The sequence below is a fragment of the Babylonia areolata genome, chromosome 7, assembly GCF_041734735.1.
Source record: "Babylonia areolata isolate BAREFJ2019XMU chromosome 7, ASM4173473v1, whole genome shotgun sequence".
In the NCBI taxonomy this organism is placed as follows: Eukaryota; Metazoa; Mollusca; class Gastropoda; order Neogastropoda; family Buccinidae; genus Babylonia; species Babylonia areolata.
In genome coordinates this window covers 43,762,425-43,784,757 of record NC_134882.1, presented here as the reverse complement: position 1 = coordinate 43,784,757, position 22,333 = coordinate 43,762,425, and the positions used below count along the sequence as shown (strand labels likewise).

General features: G+C 42.0%; 1 protein-coding gene and 1 pseudogene across 1 annotated transcript in view; both read right to left on the bottom strand.

The window, feature by feature from the left end:
• LOC143284056 (tyrosine-protein kinase Btk-like) overlaps positions 1–22,333 on the bottom strand; it is a 50,614-nt gene that overhangs the window by 4,444 nt on the left and 23,837 nt on the right. The window contains exons 7-17 of the mRNA XM_076590665.1: positions 21,602–21,666; positions 20,422–20,481; positions 16,393–16,527; positions 13,335–13,456; positions 11,659–11,727; positions 10,169–10,233; positions 8,505–8,608; positions 6,609–6,697; positions 4,475–4,673; positions 2,060–2,178; positions 603–763 (exon numbers count right to left, since the gene is read on the bottom strand). Coding sequence (XP_076446780.1) covers positions 603–763; positions 2,060–2,178; positions 4,475–4,673; positions 6,609–6,697; positions 8,505–8,608; positions 10,169–10,233; positions 11,659–11,727; positions 13,335–13,456; positions 16,393–16,527; positions 20,422–20,481; positions 21,602–21,666 — 1,188 coding nt within the window. The remainder of the gene's footprint in view (positions 1–602; positions 764–2,059; positions 2,179–4,474; positions 4,674–6,608; positions 6,698–8,504; positions 8,609–10,168; positions 10,234–11,658; positions 11,728–13,334; positions 13,457–16,392; positions 16,528–20,421; positions 20,482–21,601; positions 21,667–22,333) is intronic.
• On the bottom strand, positions 16,121–16,240 carry LOC143284381 (5S ribosomal RNA; annotated as a pseudogene).

The window sequence follows — 22,333 nt, the reverse complement described above, 5'->3', positions numbered from 1 at the left end:
ATAACAACATTTGTATTTGTATTTCTTTTTATCACATCAGATTTCTCTGTGTGAAATTTGGGCTACTCTGCCCAGGGAGAGCGCATCGCTACACTACAGCGCCACCCATTTTTTTGTATTTTTTCCTGTGTGTAGTTTTATTTGTTTTTCCTATCGAAGTGGATTTTTCTACATAATTTTGCCAGGAACAACCCTTTTGTTGCCGTGGGTTCTTTTACGTGCGCTAAACGCATGCTGCACACGGGACCTCGGTTTATCGTCTCATCCGAATGACTAGCGTCCAGACCACCACTCAAGGTCTAGTGGAGGGGGAGAAAATATCGGCGGCTGAACCGTGATTCGAACCAGTGCACTCAGATTCTCTCGCTTCCAAGGGGGACGCGTTACCTCTAGGCCATCACTCCACTAAATAAATATATAGATAAATATATACATAAACAAATAAATGAATGAAGGAAAAAAAAACCCTCAGTGCAGTTGCCCTTACCTTGTCCCATCAGTGCATCATGACCTCATAGACGATGTATAACAACATAAATAACAATATAAATAAAGAAAGAAAGAAATGAAGGGGAAAAAACACGGAGTGCAGCCGCCCTTACTTTGTCCCAGCAGCGCATCATAACTTGATAGATGATGACAGGAGTGTAGCTGGGCTTGCTGAGGCGTCTGTTCTCCGTGACCACGTACTCCACAACGTCAATGTTCCGCTTGTCCCTGTAGGGCATCTCCCCACAGGTGAACACCTCCCACATCAGTATACCTGTCAATCATCAGTATGCCTATCAATCAACACCTGTATACCTGTCAATCAGCACCTGTATACCTGTCAATCATCAGTATGCCTGTCAATCAACACCTGTACACCTGTCAATCAACACCCTTCCCACTCAGTATACCTGTCAATCATCAGTATACCTGTCAATCAACACCTGTACACCTGTCAATCAACTCCCTTCCCACATCAGTATACCTGTCAATCAACACCCTTCCCACATCAGTATACCTGTCAATCAGCAGTATACCTGTCAATCAACACCCTTCCCACATCAGTATACCTGTCAATCAACACCCTTCCCACATCAGTATACCTGTCAATCAGCACCACATGTCAATATCCTCAACATTTCAGAACCAAAAAACTCTATGTGGAAATGGAAAAAAAACCCAAAAAACCCAAGAGTTAAGTAATTTTGATGATGTGGATACTTACACAGTGCCTATCTTCGGTCTGACAGCACTTTGCAAACATACACAGAGTCATCTGCACAACATGCTAATTTCTTGGGTAGAGCCAACTGACAGCTGCCCTCAGGTGCTCTTTGTGTTTCCAGTATTAGTCAGTCAGGCTCCAGTGACACACACACACACATACAATACACATACAAGTGTATTAGAGTGAATGTTACCACACAATTCTGCCTGGGACAGCTCTCTTGCTAACCGTGCTGTTTTTACGTGTGTTAAGTGCATGCTACACCTCAGTTTATCGTCTTATTGAAATGGTTAATGTCCAGATCACCACCCAAGGTATGGTGGAGGAGGATAGAATTCTGGCAAGTCTAAGATACCATCCCATGCGCTCAGATTCTCTTGCTTCAAAGAAGGATGCATAACCACCAGGTCACCTCTACAAAGAGAAAGACAGAGAAAGGTATGAAGGAGGGAGACGTAAAACGACAGAAAGGTATGAACGAGGGAGTCGTGCTTGCTGGAGAAAGGACAGACAGGTATGAAGCAGGTAGACGTACTTGCTGGAGAAAAGACAGAAACGTATGAAGCAGGTAGATGTACTTGCTGGAGAAAAGACAGACAGGTATGAAGCAGGTAGACATATTTGCTGGAGAAAAGACAGAAAGGTATGAAGCAGGTAGACGTTCTTGCTGGAGAAAAGACAGAAAGGTATGAAGCAGGTAGACGTTCTTGCTGGATGAAAAGACAGACAGGTATGAAGGAAGGAGACGTTCTTGCTGGAGAAAAGACAGAAAGTTATGAACGAGGGAGTCGTACTTGCTGGAGAAAAGACAAAGAAAGAAAGGTATGAAGCAGGTAGACGTACCAAAGGCCCAGACATCAGACTTGCTGGAAAAGCGGGTGTACTGCAGCACCTCAGGTGGGGCCCACTTGACGGGGAACTTGGTGCCGGCAGAGCTCTGGTATTCGTCATCCAGCACGTACCTGTTCACCGACACACAACTTGTTTCATGGTGCTGCTTCTTTACACACACCATGACACAGACCTACAATACATCACACAACACAGTTCTCCTTTACACACACCATGACACAGGCCTACAATACATCACACAACACAGTTCTTCTTTACACACACCATGACACAGGCCTACAATACATCATACAACACAGTTCTTCTTTACACACACCATGACACAGACCTACAATACATCACACAACACAGTTCTCCTTTACACACACCATGACACAGGCCTACAATACATCACACAACACAGTTCTTCTTTACATACACCATGACACAGACCTACATCACACAACACAGTTCTTCTTTACACACACCATGACACAGACCTACAATACATCACACGACAAAGTTCTTCTCCTTTACACACACCATGACACAGACCTACATCACACAACACAGTTCTTCTTTACACACACCATGACACAGACCTACATCACACAACACAGTTCTTCTTTACACACACCATGACACAGACCTACAACACATCACACAACACAGTTCTTCTTTACACACACCATGACACAGACCTACAACACATCACACAACACAGTTCTTCTTTACACACACCATGACACAGACCTACAATACATCACACAACACAGTTCTCCTTTACACACACCATGACACAGACCTACAATACATCACACAACACAGTTCTTCTTTACACACACCATGACACAGACCTACAACACATCACACAACACAGTTCTTCTTTACACACACCATGACACAGACCTACAACACATCACACAACACAGTTCTCCTTTACACACACCATGACACAGACCTACAATGCATCACACAACAAAGTTCTAAGTTCTACTTCTCTACACACACCACAGGCCTACAAATACATATCCCTCAAATAATTTTTCTTTTTCTTTAAAAAACAACAAACATTTTCAGCATTAACTCCTAATGTCAACACTGCCCATCATGAAGAGAAATCAAAATCTCAGTTTTTCATTCCACAATTCCTGAATGTTTATCATCTACGTTCACCCACGCTCCAAATCCCACCCCTTATCCTCTCCCACACACCCACTGCCCTCAACCCCATTGTATCATTGTCAGTCATGTCCAACTCTGACCATCAGAACGACGGGCGCAACAGCCGAGTGGTTAAAGCGTTGGACTTTGAGTCTGAGGGTCCCGTGTTCGAATCACGGTGACGGCGCCTGGTGGGTAAAGGGTGGAGATTTTTACGATCTCCCAGGTCAACATATGTGCAGACCTGCTTAGTGCCTGAACCCCCTTCGTGTGTAAATGCATGCAGAAGATCTAATACGCATGTTAAAGATCCTGTAATCCATGTCAGCGTTCGGTGGGTTATGGAAACAAGAACATACCCAGCATGCACCCCCCCGAAAGCGGAGTATGGCTGCCTACATGGCGGGGTAAAAACGGTCATGCACGTAAAAACCCACTCGTGTACATGCGAGTGAACGTGGGAGTTGCAGCCCACGAATGCAGAAGAAGAAGAAGAAGACCATCAGAACAGCAGAAGAGGCAACTGTTGCCCTGACTGTCTGGGCTTGAATTTGATTATAGTGGAAAATGTCTTGCCCCCAGTTACATCCCCACTCTCTCAGCCAAGAGAGCTTTAGGGCAGTCAGCGTATGGATGATCCCCAAAGGCCAACCAGTCCCCAAGGCTGCACTACTAAGAGCCAGTGCAATCTTGCCTCCTAGACTGAGAGTCACAGTCCTTCACAAAAGTGGAGTGATGGCCTAGAGGTAACGCGTCCGCCTAGGAAGCGAGAGAATCTGAGCGCGCTGGTTCGTATCACGGTTCAGCCGCCGATATTTTTTTCCCCCTCCACTAGACCTTGAGTGATGGTCTGGACGCTAGTCATTCGGATGAGACGATAAACCGAGGTCCCGTGTGCAGCATGCACTTAGCGCACGTAAAAGAACCCACGGCAACAAAAGGGTTGTTCCTGGCAAAATTCTGTAGAAAAATCCACATGGATAGGAAAAACAAATAAAACTGCATGCAGGAAAAAAAACAAAAAAAAATGGGTGGCGCTGTAGTGTAGCGACGCGCTCTCCCTGGGTAGAGCAGCCCGAGTTTCACACAGAGAAATCTGTTGTGATAAAAAGAAATACAAATACAAATACAAAAGTCCAACCTGTAAAGGAATTCCCACTGCAGCGGAGACACCACTGATCAACCAGCTCTCAATGTGCTCGTGACCCCACTTGAAGCAACACACACAACACAAGACCCCCACCTTGCACCAGTCCGTCTCACCTGGCCAAGCCAAAGTCTGCCACTTTGATGACGGAGTTCTCTCCCACCAGACAGTTGCGGGCAGCCAGGTCACGGTGGATGAACTTGCGGCTCTCCAGGTAGGCCATGCCCTGACACACCTGGATGCAGAAGTCCAGCAAGCGGGGAGCCTGCTGGATCAGCCTTGCCCTGTAGCGCTGCAGGTAGTTGTTCAGAGCACCTGCAAGGCAAATAATAATGATGATGGATGCTTATATCACACACTATCCAAGAATCTGCTCTAGGTGCTTTACATAACACTTTTTGTACATTATACATTACAATAATGTTACGAACACACACCAAAAATGTGACTAACAAACCACATAGACACACACTGCATACATACACTTTAACATACATATGTACAGCAGATGCCCTCCTCACACATGCACACATACACAGACAGACATACACACACAAAACCACACAGACACGCACATGCACACACACACAAACACATGCATGCACGCGCTCAAACATATGAACACACACAAATACACATTCATACACATGCCATGTCTAAATGGACACATACATATGTATACACACATTGTCAAGCACACCACACGCAAAGAAGTGGACCTGCCACAACTAAACTTATTGCTGAGGGAAGAGGTGAGCTTTGAGACCGGATCTGAAAGAGTCAAGGAAGTCAGAATGATGGAGGTTATCAGGGAGCTTGTTCCACATGCTTGGCGATTGAAAAAAAACAAAGATCTGTGTCCACTGGTCTTACTTCTGATGGGAGGTATCCTGAGAAGTTGAGTATCAGAGGAGAACGGAGACAAACAGACCTTACTTCTTTTCTTTTTTACCTACAAGGCACATTTTTTAAAACTCAAATCTGACCCCTGCATTTTATCAGCAAACAATACATAAAATGTGTGAAGCTTGATGACTGCAATTCAACAAATGAAAGAAAAAATACCTCTACACTGTATTGGTAAAGAAAAATTATGTATGCATAAATATGCACACGCACACACACACACACATCAATCATTTTTCATAATCCAGCAAACTACACTAGTCACCACCAGTTTGCAAAAACAATTCAGCAAGTTTTCAGTGGCAAAAAAAAACCAACCAAAATTTACTCTTTAACTATAATCAAATTGTTCAAAAACCAACTAACCATTTCTCAAGAGTTCAGTGACGATACACATAGAACTCACCATTTCAAATTTCTCTTTTTTTTCCCTCAAGGTCTGACTAAGCGTGTTGGGTACGCTGCTGGTCAGGCATCTGCTTGGCAGATGTGGTGTAGCGTATATGGATTTGACCGAACGCAGTGATGCCCCCTTGGGCTACTGATACTGATCAGTGATGATACACACAGGACTCAGCATTTCTCATGAGTTTAGTGACGATACACACAGGACTCACCATTTCTCATGAGTTTAGTGACGATACACATAGGACTCACCATTTCTCATGAGTTCAGTGATGATACACACAGGACTCACCATTTCTCATGAGTTCAGTGACGATACACATAGGACTCACCATTTCTCATGAGTTCAGTGATGATACACATAGGACTCACCATTTCTCATGAGTTCAGTGATGATACACATAGGACTCACCATTTCTCATGAGTTCAGTGATGATACACATAGGACTCACCATTTCTCATGTGTTCAGTGATGATACACATAGGACTCACCATTTCTCATGAGTTCAGTGATGATACACATAGGACTCACCATTTCTCATGAGTTCAGTGATGATACACATAGGACTCACCATTTCTCATGAGTTCAGTGACGATACACATAGGACTCACCATTTCTCATGAGTTCAGTGACGATACACATAGGACTCACCATTTCTCATGAGTTCAGTGACGATACACATAGGACTCACCATTTCTCATGAGTTCAGTAACAATGCACTGTTTCTCATGAGTTCAGTAACAATACACATAGGACTCACCATTTCTAATGAGTTCAGTGACGATACACCATTTCTCATGAGTTCAGTGGTGATACACATAGGACTCACCATTTCTCATGAGTTCAGTGATGATACACCATTTCTCATGAGTTCAGCAACGATACACATAGGACTCACCATTTCTCATGAGTTCAGTAACGATACACATAGGACTCACCATTTCTCATGAGTTCAGTAACGATACACATAGGACGCTTCTTAGTGACCACTCCATACAGTTGTACCAGGTTCTTGTGACTCAGTTGCCTGCAAAACAGGGTCCACTCTTTCAGTCTTTGACAACAATACAAACTGCACTGTTACATCTGTTGACAGAGCATACACAATAAATACCGTTGGTAACTTTGTTAAAGGTGTAAAAATTACATGATTAATTCTTTGTAGAAAACATTCTCATGTTATACCAAACTGGAACAGAAACATCAAATGAAAAGTAATATCCTTGTCAAATGATGTAAAAATTACATGAATAAATCCTTGCATGTACCAAACTGCAATGAAAATATCAAAATAAAACTAATTCTATAATCTATAAACATTTTTTAGATTTGTTTCTGGGTTTCAACTTGTCCCCAAGTACACCATGCATTATCCAGATAATATGTACTGATATATATATCTATCATATATTATAGTAAATGCTTATGCGTAATTTAACAGGTGGCTGCTACCCTGCCCACGTCCTTTCCGCTAGAAAAAAAGAAAGAAAGAAAGCAAAGGCTTCCATCTAGGCAGTAACACTTCTCTCTTTACATATCTAGAGCCACACCATTCATGCATTTTTATACTGCTCGTCTTTCACCAAGTCATTCACCATCATGCTGGCAGGCAGGTTTGCCAATACTCAATACTGCCAATACCCCCCCGCGTCCCCCTTACGCGCACACACACACACACACACACGCACATACACACACACAAGCAAACCCATCCACTGTTGAAGTCAGATCATCCCATGTTCCAGTTGTTTCAAACAGGATTAACACTGAATATTGGTGTTTGGAGGCCAAGGCCAAGGACAGAGAGTGGCGTGCGACATCAACCCCTGAGGTTATAATTATGCCACTCTGTGGATGGCAGCTTGTTGTCATTTCTTTTTCCTGGTGGTTTGACTGATGATCCCTCCACACAATATCCCACCACTCTACTGTTAGCTTTTTGTTGTTCTTCTTGTTCCTATATATATATATATATATATATATATATATATATATATATATATATATATATATATATACGCGTCCGCCTAGGAAGCAAGAGAATCTGAGCACGCTGGTTCGAATCACGGCTCAGGCACCAATATTTTCTCCCCCTCCACTAGACCTTGTGTGGTGGTCTGGACGCTAGTCATTCGGTTGAGACGATAAACCGAGGTCCCGTGTGCAGCATGCACTTAGCGCATGTAAAAGAACCCACAGCAACAAAAAGGCTGTTCCTGGCAAAATTCTGTTGAAAATTCCACTTTGATAGGAAAAACAAATAAAACTGCACGCAGGAAAAAATACAAAAAAAAATGGGTGCGCTGTAGTGCAGCGACCCGCTCTCCCTGGGGTGAGCAGCCTGAATTTCACACAGAGAAATCTGTTGTGATAAAAAGAAATACAAATATATATATATATATATATAGACACACACACACATACATACATTTCTTTTTATTCATCTTTCCTTTTTTCCACACATGTATGTACCCGCACCCTTCACCCCCTTCTTCACCATATATGTATCAATACATGTTTTCTCAAAACAAAAAAACAAAACCCCCCCAAAAACATCCAAAATAAGGCCTATGAATGTGACTGCATCCATTGTTGTACATTTGAACTGAATAAAACAAGGAGGAATTTGGTTTAATGTCCTGTCACACATATCGGTGACTGAAGACATTTTGTTACAGTATTAATGTGTACATTTGAGTATCATCGTTTAGAAGAGGAAGGGGGAGGGGGATGAATGGTTAATTGGGGGAAACAAGAATAAAACAAGTTAAAACCAAAACAAACAAAAAAAAGAGAGAGACAGAGTAGAGAGAGAAAGGGGGAAGAACTCTCACGTCATGGTTTTTGCCTCCTCCTTGAAGGACTCCTCTGACATGGTGTTCTCCTTCATCCTCTTCACGGCCACCGGCATGCCCTTGAACAGCCCTCGGTGCACGCTCTGAAACCACCAGTCACACACCTCCTCTTTCACTACATCCATAAACCTTTAGGTTAAAGGAAATTTTCTATCTAAAATTACATTTAAATAACATACTTACCATGACCCAACTAGTGCAGACTCCGGCAGGGGTCTGACATTCCTGTCCTGTGCAAACTACTATCCGCCTATGCGGAGAAAAAGAGAGCAACTACGGCCGATAACCTCCCGGAAGTAGGTAACCTCCCCTTAACAGGTTTACAGTCCCACAGCCTTCGTGGCCATGGGGGCATTGAATTCATATCCTCTGTGTGACGGGCACAACAGCCAAGTGGTTTAAGTGTTGGCCTTTTAATCTGAGGGCCCTGGGTTTGGATCCTGGTTACGGCGCCTACTGGGTTAAGTCTGGAGATTTTCCTGATCTCCCAGGTCAGCAGATGTGCAGATCTGCTATTGTCTAAACCCCCTTCATGTCTAAACACATGCAGTAGATAAAATACGCACTTCAAAGATCCCATAATCCAAGTCAGCGTTCGGTGGGTTATGCAAACAAGAACATACCCAGGATGCACCCCCCACTCCTTGAAAACAGAGTATGACTGCCTACAAGGTGGGGGTAAAAATGATCATACCATATATAAGTGAATGTGGAAGTCACAGCCCACAAACAAAGAAGGAGAAAAGATATCCTCTGTGTCTGGGACTCAACATAGGGAGGTGGGGCCCAATCCTCTCCTTCCCCAACAGAAGTCAGGTACCCATTCACACCTGGGTAGAGTGGGGAACATTGGAGTAAAGTACTGTCCCCAAGGACACACCTTGCCGAAAAAGGGCCTCGAACCCTGATCACTGGTGAACACTGGATCACAAGTCCAACACCTAACCAAATCTGCCAGGATGCCTCCAATATAAACTTAAAAACCTTAAAACAACAACAGCAACAACAACAAAAAACACCTATGAAACACAAAAATTAAAACTTCTGAACTCTGGTACCAGGAGACCAGAAAGGCAGAAAACGTGCTGGCTTACGGCCCCTTCCTGTATCCCCTTATGGCCCCTTCCTATATCCCAATCACTACATGGATGAGAACAGCAGTTTCAGTTTGAAAAATCCTTCACGGATTGGGGTTTGTTTGTTTTTTTCCTTTCATTATCACCTTACCTCTAAATTCAGGTGTAGGATTTCACTGCTAAACTAAATCACTCACAGAAACACTGTGCACTTTTTTGTTTCAGTAATACGGAGAGCCTAAATTAAAAACTTTTATAAATCTTGGTCACTTTCAAAGACTTTTCAGGATAGCATGCTATCACCATCATTATTTTTTTTTAAATAAATTTTAATGAACTTTTAAAATCTGTATGAAACTGGGAAACAGGCAAAGGAACAAATTAACAAATAACCAAGTAAATAAAGAAACAAGTCCAATCACAAAATTCAGAATAAATCTTATACAACAAGTTATGGTTTAAGATCAAATCAAAACAATGCTCAAAATAAAAAAACAAATAAAACAGGAAACATGTACTGCACACACACACACACACACACAAGCAAAACAGAGATGTAAAACACACCCCAAAACAGCCAGCCCCGAGCTGTTCACCTATCGTCAGGTACTTGGGGTCAATTTCAAACTGACCTGCAACACATGAAAGCAATCCAGTACAATTTGCTGACAACCTGCAAACAGCACTGAGATGTTTCGACAAAAACAATGCTCAACACACACAGTGAACGAAAAAGAAAGCAAAAGAAAATGGCACCGAGTAAAATACTGCTTTCTCTATGTGTGTGTGTGTGTGTGTGTGTGTGTGTGTGTGTGTGTGTGTGTGTGTGTGTGTATGCTTTCTCTATGTGCATGTGTGTGTGTGTATATGTGTGTGTGTGTGTGTGTTTGTGTGTGTGTGCGTGAGTGTGTGTGTGAGTGTGTGTGTGTATGTGTGTATCTGAGAAAGAGAGAGAGAGAGAACAAGTGAGTTAGCAAATTTGTGTATGCTGCATTCAAACAAATTTCAGCTTTATGCCTCTACACTTATTCACACAGCAGACACAGACACACAAAAAAAATGCTCATATGGACCCCCCTCTTCCCCCACACACATATCATTGTTACTTCTCACCTTATGAACAGTTCTGGGTTGTTTTTTTTTAATGATGCAGTAATTTTTTTTTGAATCACTGTTCCCCTCCATCAAGCCCGCCCCTCCACTGTAGTAAAGAAAAGTTATTAAAATAGTATGTCATTTTCTATGTCTCTGGACCTTGCACTCCCTCTTTCGCATTGTGAAATACCTGCACAAAGCTCTTTCAAGTGTGACCTTACAACCTACCTCTTTCCAAAACAGCCCCTCCATACCCTCCCTTCTTCCTTCCATAGTTTCTCCAGCCTTCTTTGTACAATTATCTGTGAGTCTTGTTCTTCATCCCTTTCTCTTCAGAGTTATGCATGTGGAAGGTGTGTGTGTGTGTGTGTGTGTGTGTGCGCATCGATCTCTTTCCGCACAGGATTTAAATGTTAACAGGCTAAATGTCCCACAGCTGTTTTCGGCCACTGGTGCAGTGAATTCACACTGTCTTCTGGGCTCAGCATGGGAAGGCAGGGCCAAATGCCTCCTTCCACCATTTTAATCTTCCCCAACCAAAGTCGGGTGCCTTTCCCCAGGACACAGCAACCATGCCGAAATGGGGCCTCGAATCCTGATCACTGGTGAACACTGGGTCACATGTCCAACGCCCTTATCAATTCTGCCACAGCGCCTCCTGCATAAGATTTAGCTGTATATAAATATTACTGTCATGATTTTATGACAGTCAGTCGTGTCTGACCATGACCATCAGAACAGCAAAGGAGGCAACTGCTGTCCTGACTATCTGGGCCAGAATGTGATCATAGTGGAGAGTGTCTTGTCCAAGTGACATCCCCACCCTCTCTGCCAAGAGGGTTTTAGGACAGTTGGCACTGGGATGGTTCCTAAAGGCCAACTTGCCCCAAAGGCTGCAGCACTAATGGGCAGTGCAATCTATCATGATGATTACTGTTGATAAAAGAGCAGGGACAACTCACTGTGACCAAAGCCGGCAGTGGTGGGCTTGGTGTTTCTGTGGGGCGGCTCCCTCAGTCTGGTGACCAGCCCTGCCACAGCAACACACCATCCATGTCAGCATAGCACCATCGTCATTGTCATCATTCTTTATCATGAATATATAAAAAAAAAAGTCCCCAACTATATGGCCTTTCATGCCCTGCTCTCAGGGTAACCTCAGTTTCGATACCCCTCCACTTCTGTGCTGGGGGTGATTCCTGAGTCCTGTCAATGTCTTCCGTGTCGGCAGATTCTTGGGGAACTGTTGTTGGAGGGATGTACATGGTGAGTCTCCACTCATGGGGAGAAGCTCACTCAGTCTGTCCCTGTGACAAGGCCATTATTGTCATCAGCAGGGGGCTTTGCAGGTGGTGTCCTTAGTATATTAAATCAGTACAGGTACTACTGAACACCACCGAAGTGACTCAGCAGCAGTGCAGGTTCTCCTCTGGTGTGTAGCCTCCTGGCAACCTAACATCAATGGTTCACTGTGGACTGCCAATGCTGGGACTGTGACAGACAAACCCGGGTGTGGCTGTGTAAGGGGGACTCGGAATGAGTGGTGTAGGAGTAATGCCACTGACATGGTACAGAAGCTGGGGCAGTGTAAAAAAAACAAAAGAAAGAAAAAAAGAAGCAAACCCATACGAGTCAGTCCACGCGCACAACTATATAATATGCACACTACGATGGACGCAATAACCGAGGGGATACAGTGTTGGATTTTCAATCTGAGGGTCCCGGGTTCGAAGCTCGGTGACGGTGCCTGGGGGGTAAAGGGCGGAGATTTTTCCCATCTCCTAGGTCAACATATGTGCAGACCTGCTAGTGTCTGAACCCCCTTCGAGTGTATATGCAAGTAGAAGATCAAACACGCACGTTAAAGAGCCTGTAATCTATGTCAGCATTCGGCAGGTTATGGAAACAAGATGATACCCAGCATGCACACCTCTGAAAGCTGAATATGGCTGCCTACATAGCGGGGTAAAAAAACGGTCACACATGTAAAAGCCCACTCATGTCCATACGAGTGAACGTGGGAGTTGCAGCCCATGAATGCAGAAGAAGAAGAAGAATATGCACACTACAGCTCCTATCCTCAGTCACAGACCAGGCACTAAGCGCTTTACAAACACACAATCATGGGCACAAAAGGGCTGCCTGCGGGCATTGAGCAGACCGAGAGCTGCCTTCAGGAGCTCATCATTTGTTTCCTGTCATTTTCTTTCTTGCACAGCTTTTGTTTCCTACAAATGCTTTTTGAGACATGCTTATTAAACCTCTTGCAGGACACAGTTTCCATCATTTCACACAGATATCATGTGCATATGAACATAAACACACATGCATGCACACACACATGAAGTCATATTCACACGCAGATATGCTCGCCCTCTCAGTCTCTCTCTTAGGCACATACACCCACACACACTATAAATTTCATCTAACATAACAATTGTGGATAGATGTTTAACAAAGTAACAAATGAACACACTCACACACACACATTCACACACACACACACATATTCACACACACAACACACACACACACGCACAGATTTACATGCACACACACACACACACACACACACATTTACATGCACACACACACACACACACAAACAACACACACACACACAAACTGCAGGCCATACCTCCAGCATTGTGCCTGTGGTAGTTGATGACCTCAGGTATGCTGTCAAAGGAGTGATGCTCGGCGATGTAGAAAAAGCCTTCTTGGTTTCTTTTGATGTGGTAATGCCGAACCTGTATGCCACTGCAACATGCCATCAACCATCACCTGCAGGACTCTGGGATCATCATCACATGCTGTTCTGAACATCGTTAGTTTGTTTCTGAAAAACTCAAGACGAGGAGGAAGGTGGCAAAATGGTTAAGATGATCATCTGCCCACACAGTGTCCATGAGGGTCTTAGTTCAAATCCTTGTCTCGCCCTTTCTCCCATGGTTTAACTAGAAAATCAAACTGAGCATCTGGTCATTTGAATGAGATAATAAACCAAAGGCCTGTGTGCTCTTGGCCCCCTGAAAAAGAACCCATGGTGACATAAGTGCTGTCCCCTGGTAAAATTCTGTGGAAGAAATCCACTCTGATAGGTACCGTAAAGTTCGGTCTACTGAGCGCACTGGTATATAAGCCGCACCCACTAAATTTTTGGAAAAAATTGAACTTCATACATACATAAGCCACACTGGCTTATAAGCCGCACTTATTTCCGGTACCGGAACACATACTGATAGTACAGAAAAGCTGTCAATACTGTAGGTTATGAAATAAACACAAGCGGGAACAACACAAAGAAAAGCAAGCGAAAACACTGCTAGTGCCATAAAAAAATAATAAATAAACACAACGAAAATAAGATCCATAATTTAGAGATAGTCACATTTATTCAACGTCATCCTGCTCACTGAATCCACTAAAATCTTTGTCTTCAGTGTCCGAGTTGAAGAGAACCTCCGCCGCCATCTTGTCACTGACATCAGCCTCGCCTTCACTTCATAAACGCAAAGTAGAGGTCGCTGCTGGTTCGCTGATTGCACTGTCGTCTGCTTGGTCGATCGCCTTCAATTTGAAGGCTGCATCATAGGCATTACGTCGCATTTTTGGCATGATGAGGGTGTACGCTTGAGCAGAGTAGAACTGAATGCTGATCTGAAGGCTTTAATGTATGGGGATTTGATTTATAAAACGTGAACAGTTAGCACACTATCCTGAAGCTCATCCAAAAATTCATGGACAGAAATGATTTTGGTGAGTTGAAGGGCAGCTAAGAATAGACGAGAACGTGACACTCCCGGGATCGTTAAAATCCTCAAATAAGCCGCATCATTGTATAAGCCGCAGTAGTTGAAGCTGGGGTAAAAAGTCGCGGCTTATAGACTGAACTTTACGGTACACAGATATGTAGGCGTGCACCCAAGGCCTGACTAAGTGCGATGGGTTATGTTGCTGTGGTGCTGCGCATATGGACTTGTCCAAATGCAGTGACGCCTCCTTGAGAAAGTGAAACTGAACTGGCGCTACTTAGTAGCATTTCTAAGGGTCAAAAGATAACCAACTGTCATTTGGTAAGCCCTACTCCTCTTCTTCATTGGAACCCACAGTCAGTTGTGATACACATCCCTGCTGGCTATTCAATCTCATGTGGCATCAACATCTTGACAGTGGGATTTGCAGTCATTCTTCTACCTTGGCTTCTGCCCATAGTTCACGCCTGTTTAGGGTCCAAATATGTACCAAATATATCAAAATATATACCAGATTTTGCACAAATATATTCCAAATAATTATTCACAAATACATACCGAATAACTAATCACAAATATACACCAAATAATTCATCACAAATATATATACCAAATATATCACAACAGCATACCAAATTATTTAGCACAAATACGTAACAATCATATCTCAGACAAGCACATTCACAGTGACCAATTTTGCTGTTGATTAATAAGCAAATGAAATCACCCATCTATCATCATCATCATAATTATCATAATAACAATATCACAATAATCATCATAATAACAATAACTGTCATCATAATAGCATAAAGAACAATCAAATTGCTACAATAATTATGATAATGTCAACATCACTATCATGGCTCTAACAGTTATCATTATCATCATTATCAAAATTATCACTATCATCCACCCCCAAAAACGGAGTATGGCTTCCTACATGGCAAGGTAAAAACGGTCATACACGTAAAAGCCCACTTATGTACATACAAGTGAACATGAAAGTTGCAGCCCACGAACTAAGAAGAATTCAATTCAATTCAATTCAAAATACTTTATTATCTGCTTCAACCAAAAACAGAAAATTTTCTTTAGGCTCACTTAAAATAAAATGCCCGTCAGCAAAAAAAAACAAAACAAAAAAACTGACACACCCTTCACTTATCACCATGTACACATCAATTATTATGTAAAAAGAAAAACATGTGGGTAAGATACTATTACATTCAGAGTGTAACAACTGTGTGTGTGTTGCGTGTGTGCCCGTGCGTGTGCATGCATCGTTTTGTGTGTGCGCATGCGCAGAAGAAGAAGAATTACTATCATCATCATCATCATTGCTGCTGACTTGTCCTCAATCATATCAATATCACAGTCAAGGCAAGAAGTTCATATCCTGTGCCCCTGGGGGCACTGAAACATAAAAACATAAACATCTTTTACACACACAATACAAACAAACAGTGATGTTAAAAAGTAAACGTACACAGAAAGCCCACATGAGCAAACAAACTGAGTTTCAGTTTCAGTTTCAGTAGCTCAAGGAGGCGTCACTGCGTTCGGACAAATCCATATACGCTACACCACATCTGCCAAGCAGATGCCTGATGAGCAGCGTAACCCAACGCGCTTAGTCAGGCCTTGAGGGAAAAAAAAAGAAAAAAAGGAAAAGTTGTCACCCGGTGTTCCCAGGCGGTCACCCATCCAAGTACTAACCGGGCCTGACGTTGCTTAACTTCGGTGATCGGACGAGAACTGGTGTTTTCAACGTGGTATGGCCGCTGGCAGAACACCCATCAACAATCTATTTTTTCCTTCAGTGGTTACTGATGACACTGTTTAATCTACATGGCATGAACACCAACAGGTGTGAAACAGATCAAGGCCCTGTCATCATCATCATCATCCTATCAGTATCATCATTAGTACCATCATTACCTTTCTTGGGTGTAGAGAGAAAGGGAATACTGGCCAGGAGCACTGACAGAGTCTCGCACCAGGAAGCACCCTTCACGACCGCTCTGCTTCAGAATGCTCTCCGACTGTGTCCGTGACAGGTCCTTGTAGTACCAGCTGGGACAGGCAACAACGTTATTGTTGTCATTGACAATACATATCATCATTATCACTGACAGGTCCTTGTAGTACCAGCTGGGACAGGCAACAACGTTATTGTTGTCATTGACAATACATATCATCATTATCACTGACAGGTCCTTGTAGTACCAGCTGGGACAGGCAACAACGTTATTGTTGTCATTGACAATACATATCATCATTATCACTGACTGGTCCTTGTAGTACCAGCTGTGGTGAGTATGGGACAGGCAACGTTATTGTCGTCATTGACAATATATATCATCATCATCATCATCATCATCATCGACAGGTCCTTATAGTACCAGCTGGGACAGGCAACAACAAAATCGTCAGCACTGACAATACATATCATCATCATCATTGACTGGTTCTTGTAATACCAGCTGCAGTGAGTATGAGACAGGCAACAAGGTTATCATTGTCAATGACGATATATATCATCATCATCATGATAGGTCCTTGTGGTACCAGCTGCAGCCAGTATGGGATAGGCAACTACATTATCGTCATCGTTGATAATATATAACATCAACATCATTGATATATATCGTCATCATCATTGACTGGTTCTTGTAGTACCTGCTGCAGCCAGTATGGGACAGACAACAATGTTATTGTCATCACTGACAATATATATCATCATCATCATCGATCGCCATCACTGACAATATATATCATCATCATCATCGACTGGGACAGACAACAATGTTATTGTCATCACTGACAATATATATCATCATCATCATCGATCGTCATCACTGACAATATATATCATCATCATCATCATCGACTGGGACAGACAACAATGTTATCGTCATCACTGACAATATATATCATCATCATCATCGACTGGGACAGACAACAATGTTATCGTCATCACTGACAATATATATCATCATCATCATCGACTGGCACAGACAACAATGTTATCGTCATCACTGACAATATATATCATCGTCATCATCGATTGGGACAGACAACAATATTATCGTCATCACTGACAATATATATCATCGTCATCATCGACTGGGACAGACAACAATGTTATCGTCATCACTGACAATATATATCATCATCATCATCGACTGGGACAGACAACAATGTTATCATCATCACTGACAATATATATCATCATCATCATCGACTGGGACAGACAACAATGTTATCATCATCACTGACAATATATATCATCATCATCATCGACTGGGACAGACAACAATGTTATCGTCATCACTGACAATATATATATCATCATCATCGACTGGGACAGACAACAATGTTATCGTCATCACTGACAATATATATCATCATCATCATCGACTGGGACAGACAACAATGTTATCGTCATCACCGACAATATATATCATCATCATCATCGATCGTCATCACTGACAATATATATCATCATCATCGACTGGGACAGACAACAATGTTATCGTCATCACTGACAATATATATCATCATCATCATCGACTGGGACAGACAACAATGTTATCGTCATCACTGACAATATATATATCATCATCATCGACTGGGACAGACAACAATGTTATCGTCATCACTGACAATATATATCATCATCATCATCGACTGTGACAGACAACAATGTTATCGTCATCACCGACAATATATATCATCATCATCATCGATCGTCATCACTGACAATATATATCATCATCATCATCATCGACTGGGACAGACAACAATGTTATCGTCATCACTGACAATATAGATCATCATCATCATCGATCGTCATCACTGACAATATATATCATCATCATCATCATCGACTGGGACAGACAACAATGTTATCGTCATCACCGACAATATATATCATCATCATCATCGATCGTCATCACTGACAATATAGATCATCATCATCATCATCGACTGGGACAGACAACAATGTTATCGTCATCACCGACAATATATATCATCATCATCATCGATCGTCATCACTGACAATATAGATCATCATCATCATCGATCGTCATCACTGACAATATATATCATCATCATCATCGATCGTCATCACTGACAATATATATCATCATCATCATCGACTATATGACAGGTCACTGCAGTACCAGCTGCAATGCATGTGCGACAGGCAACAAATGTTATCATCATCACTGACAATATATATCAAGCATCATCATCCCCGATGCAGTACACATGTTGTGGAGTACAAAACGTTATCATCATCATCATCAACAATCATTTTTTACCATCCTGACTGATGGTGTCCTCTTTGAATGATCATGCTTGTCATGTCTCACTTACCCATAACACTGTCACTATAAAACTCTTGTGATGATGATGGTAGTAATGATGATGGAGATGATGATGATGATAATGATGAAACGGTCATATTTATGACAATAGACAGCACAGTTGCAACAGATATCAAAATACAGATAGCAATAATCTTAATGAGAAGGAGGACAGTTCATTTACTTCATTCAAAAAATACACTTTATGAAAACTATTAATCACATTCAAATAACCATAACAAAAAAAATTAATACACAAATTCATTCTGTGAGCTGGATTGCTGTGTTATCAGATGGAAGAAAAGCATATCTTAAGAAAGTGCTTGCTTTAAAGCAAAGTTTTCTCTGCATGAAGCCATATCTATAAATCTCAGTATACTTTAACCCCTAGGCTGCCTGCATGACGAGATAACTCGTCATGGCAAGCATGTATGCTTCGCTGCCTGCATGACGAGATAACTCGTCATCGAAATATTCTGACTTTTCCCTGCTTTGCATTCAGTTCGTTGACAAAAATGCTGGTAGCTTTAGCTTGGGGAATCTTTCTGGATTCTATTCATAGCTAGAAACACCATCTGCGTCATAAGGCAGTCCTTTATTTGAACGTTTTGGTTGGGTTACTGGCCGCAGTCTTTGCCTGGCTCCTCTCCTCGCTCGCTCAACAAAATGTCGGACTGACTCCGTGCTCAAGACATGCGCTCGTGGCGAACTAAATCAACCAAGATTACTTTCTTTAGCTAATGCTCAGAAAGAATTGGAGCATAAATTCGAAGGAGAAGACAGTGGTGAACATTTATAGGACGATTTGATAGAAAATAAAGGGAGCAATCAAGAGAGTGGCCAAGATACAACTATCAGTGAGTGATGCAGGCTGTTCAACTCTAGCAGACGAATTTTTAGCAGGGCACCGTATGAGCTATTTTCTTGGCACTCAGCCAACGCGGTCTGATGAAGTGACGGTGTGAGAGGGGTGAAGAGGAGGGGGGTGGAGACTGAGGGGGCGTGGCCTCACATCCATATTATCACTTGCAGAAGTCACAATGCATCTATTTCTTTTTCAGTTTTTTTATATTGTGGTTGTTCTAGTATGATTTTGTGTGTGCAGATATCCATTTGTCCAGAAAGTGATATTTTTGTGCAAATTACCAGACTAATGTTTGTAATGAACAAGTTGAAAATGTGACAAAAAACAAAACACTGATTTCAAAACAACAGCATGTCACTTAAAATGCATAAAATGGGAAAACATCATGTGTTTTGTATTCTTTATTCATTTCCCTTTCAGAAAATATATACTTTTATGGGTCTTTCTCCAATAACAAAGAGCACAGAATTTTTTGAAAATTTATACCCGTTTTTTGTGAAAAAACCCTGGCAAATAGATTTCACTTAAATCTTATTTTCCTGGCAGCGAAAGGGTTAAGACCACTGATCATATAAACCAACAACAAAAATAGCAAATCAAGACTGCTAAACATAAAAACAAACAACAACAAAAACAAAAACGGACTGCTGAACATCACTGCACTAGTCCTTCTTCACTCACAAGTTTCTGGTTATCTGTTCAATGTTCAAAATGTAGAAAAATACTCACTCAAAAATTTCAAGGTCATACTTCTTCTTCACATAGTTTGATGGTATGAAACCCTTCTTCCTGTAAAAAAACAACAGAAAGCACAATAAATACTTCCGCAAACAATGCTTGAGCAGGACATGTAATACATAAGACGATATCAATGGCTCAATTTTAAGTTCAGTGACCAGGCTATTCTTTTTCTGTCTTCTGCATCTACGGGCTGCAACTCATGTTTGCTCATAGGTGGGCATGGGCTTCCATGTGTACGACTGTTTTTACCTTGCTGCGTAGGCAGTCATACTCCATTTTCTCAGGTGTGCTCTCTGGGTACTGTTGACAAATCTTTATGAGTATTTGACTTCTGTACATGCATAGATAAGAAGGGGAATAAGGTGCTAGCAGGTCTGCACATATGTTGATCTTGGAGACAGCAAAAATATCCATCCTTAATTGGGATTGAACCCAAGAACCCTCAGATTGAAAATCCAAAGCTCTAACCACTCTGCTATTGCATACATGCAGAAACAAGGCTGTGATCTCAGTAAATCAATCAACTGTCAATCACCGTCTGAAAAAAAGATCTTTCACACACAATCATACTCACACCCTTGTGAAACCACGAAAGCACATAAGCAAATCCCTATGAATATATAAATGTATGCATGCCTACACACGCAATGTATGATTAAGTATTTCTCAAACACGCATAAACAAATCACACATGTATATTAATGCAAGCACGCATACACACATGATGTATGGTTTGCTATGTGGAGTGATGGCCTAGAGGTAACGCATCCGCCTAGGAAGCGAGAGAATCTGAGAGCGCTGATTCAAATCACGGCTCAGCTGCCGATATTTTCTCCCCCTCCACAAGACCTTGAGTGGTGGTCTGGATGCTAGTCGTTCAGATGAGATGATAAACCGAGGTCCCGTGTGCAGCATGCACTTAGCACACGTAAAAGAATCCACGGCAACAAAAGGGTTGTTCCTGGCAAAATTCTGTAGAAAAATCCACTTCGATAGGAAAACAAATAAAACTACATGCAGGAAAAAAAAGAAAAAAATGGGTGGTGCTGTTGTGTAGCGATGCACTCTCCCTGGGGAGAGCAGCCCAAATTTCACACAGAGAAATCTGTTGTGATAAAAAGAAATACAAATACAAATACAAATTCCTCAAAGCTGTGCAAGTCCTTACCCTTGATTGTTAGACGCATACCACCAGTGCTCCCTTGAACTGTCCAAGATCTCATACTGATCACCCTGAAAAATACACCAACAGATGGTGCCTTCAAAACAGCACAGAAAAAAACCAACTTCATCTCCTATATCTTGAACACAACAGGTATAGACACAACAACATGACACACTCGAGTGGTGGCCTAGTGTTAACGTGTAAGAAACGAGAGAATCTGAGTGCACAGGTTCGAATTCCACTTGCCAGTATTTTTTCCCCCTCTGCTAGATCTTTAATGGTGGTCTGGACATTTGGATAAATCAGTAAACTGAAGTCCCGTATGCAGTATGCACTTTGTGCAAAGTATGAGAACCCATGGCAACGAAAGAGCTGTCCCTGGCAAAATTCTGGAGAAGAAATCAACTTTGATAGGAAAACAAATACACTTGCAGGCAAAACAAATTTAAAGAAAGAAAGAAGAAAAAAAAAAAAAGGATGGCGATGCAGCCTACCTGGAGAAAGCAGCCTGAATTTCACACAGAAAAATCTGTTGTGACAAAGTGTAATAAAATACAAGACAAGACAAGACAAGACAAGATAATTCCAACAACTGTCCTCACCCTGCACAAAACATTGGCACTCAGTTTACTTTCAAGCATAGTTAGCAACAGAGTGACCTTGTGGCATAAGACAGGCATATGCAACTCATACCTCTGTGACTGATATCTCTGTGACATCTAGACCAAAATTATC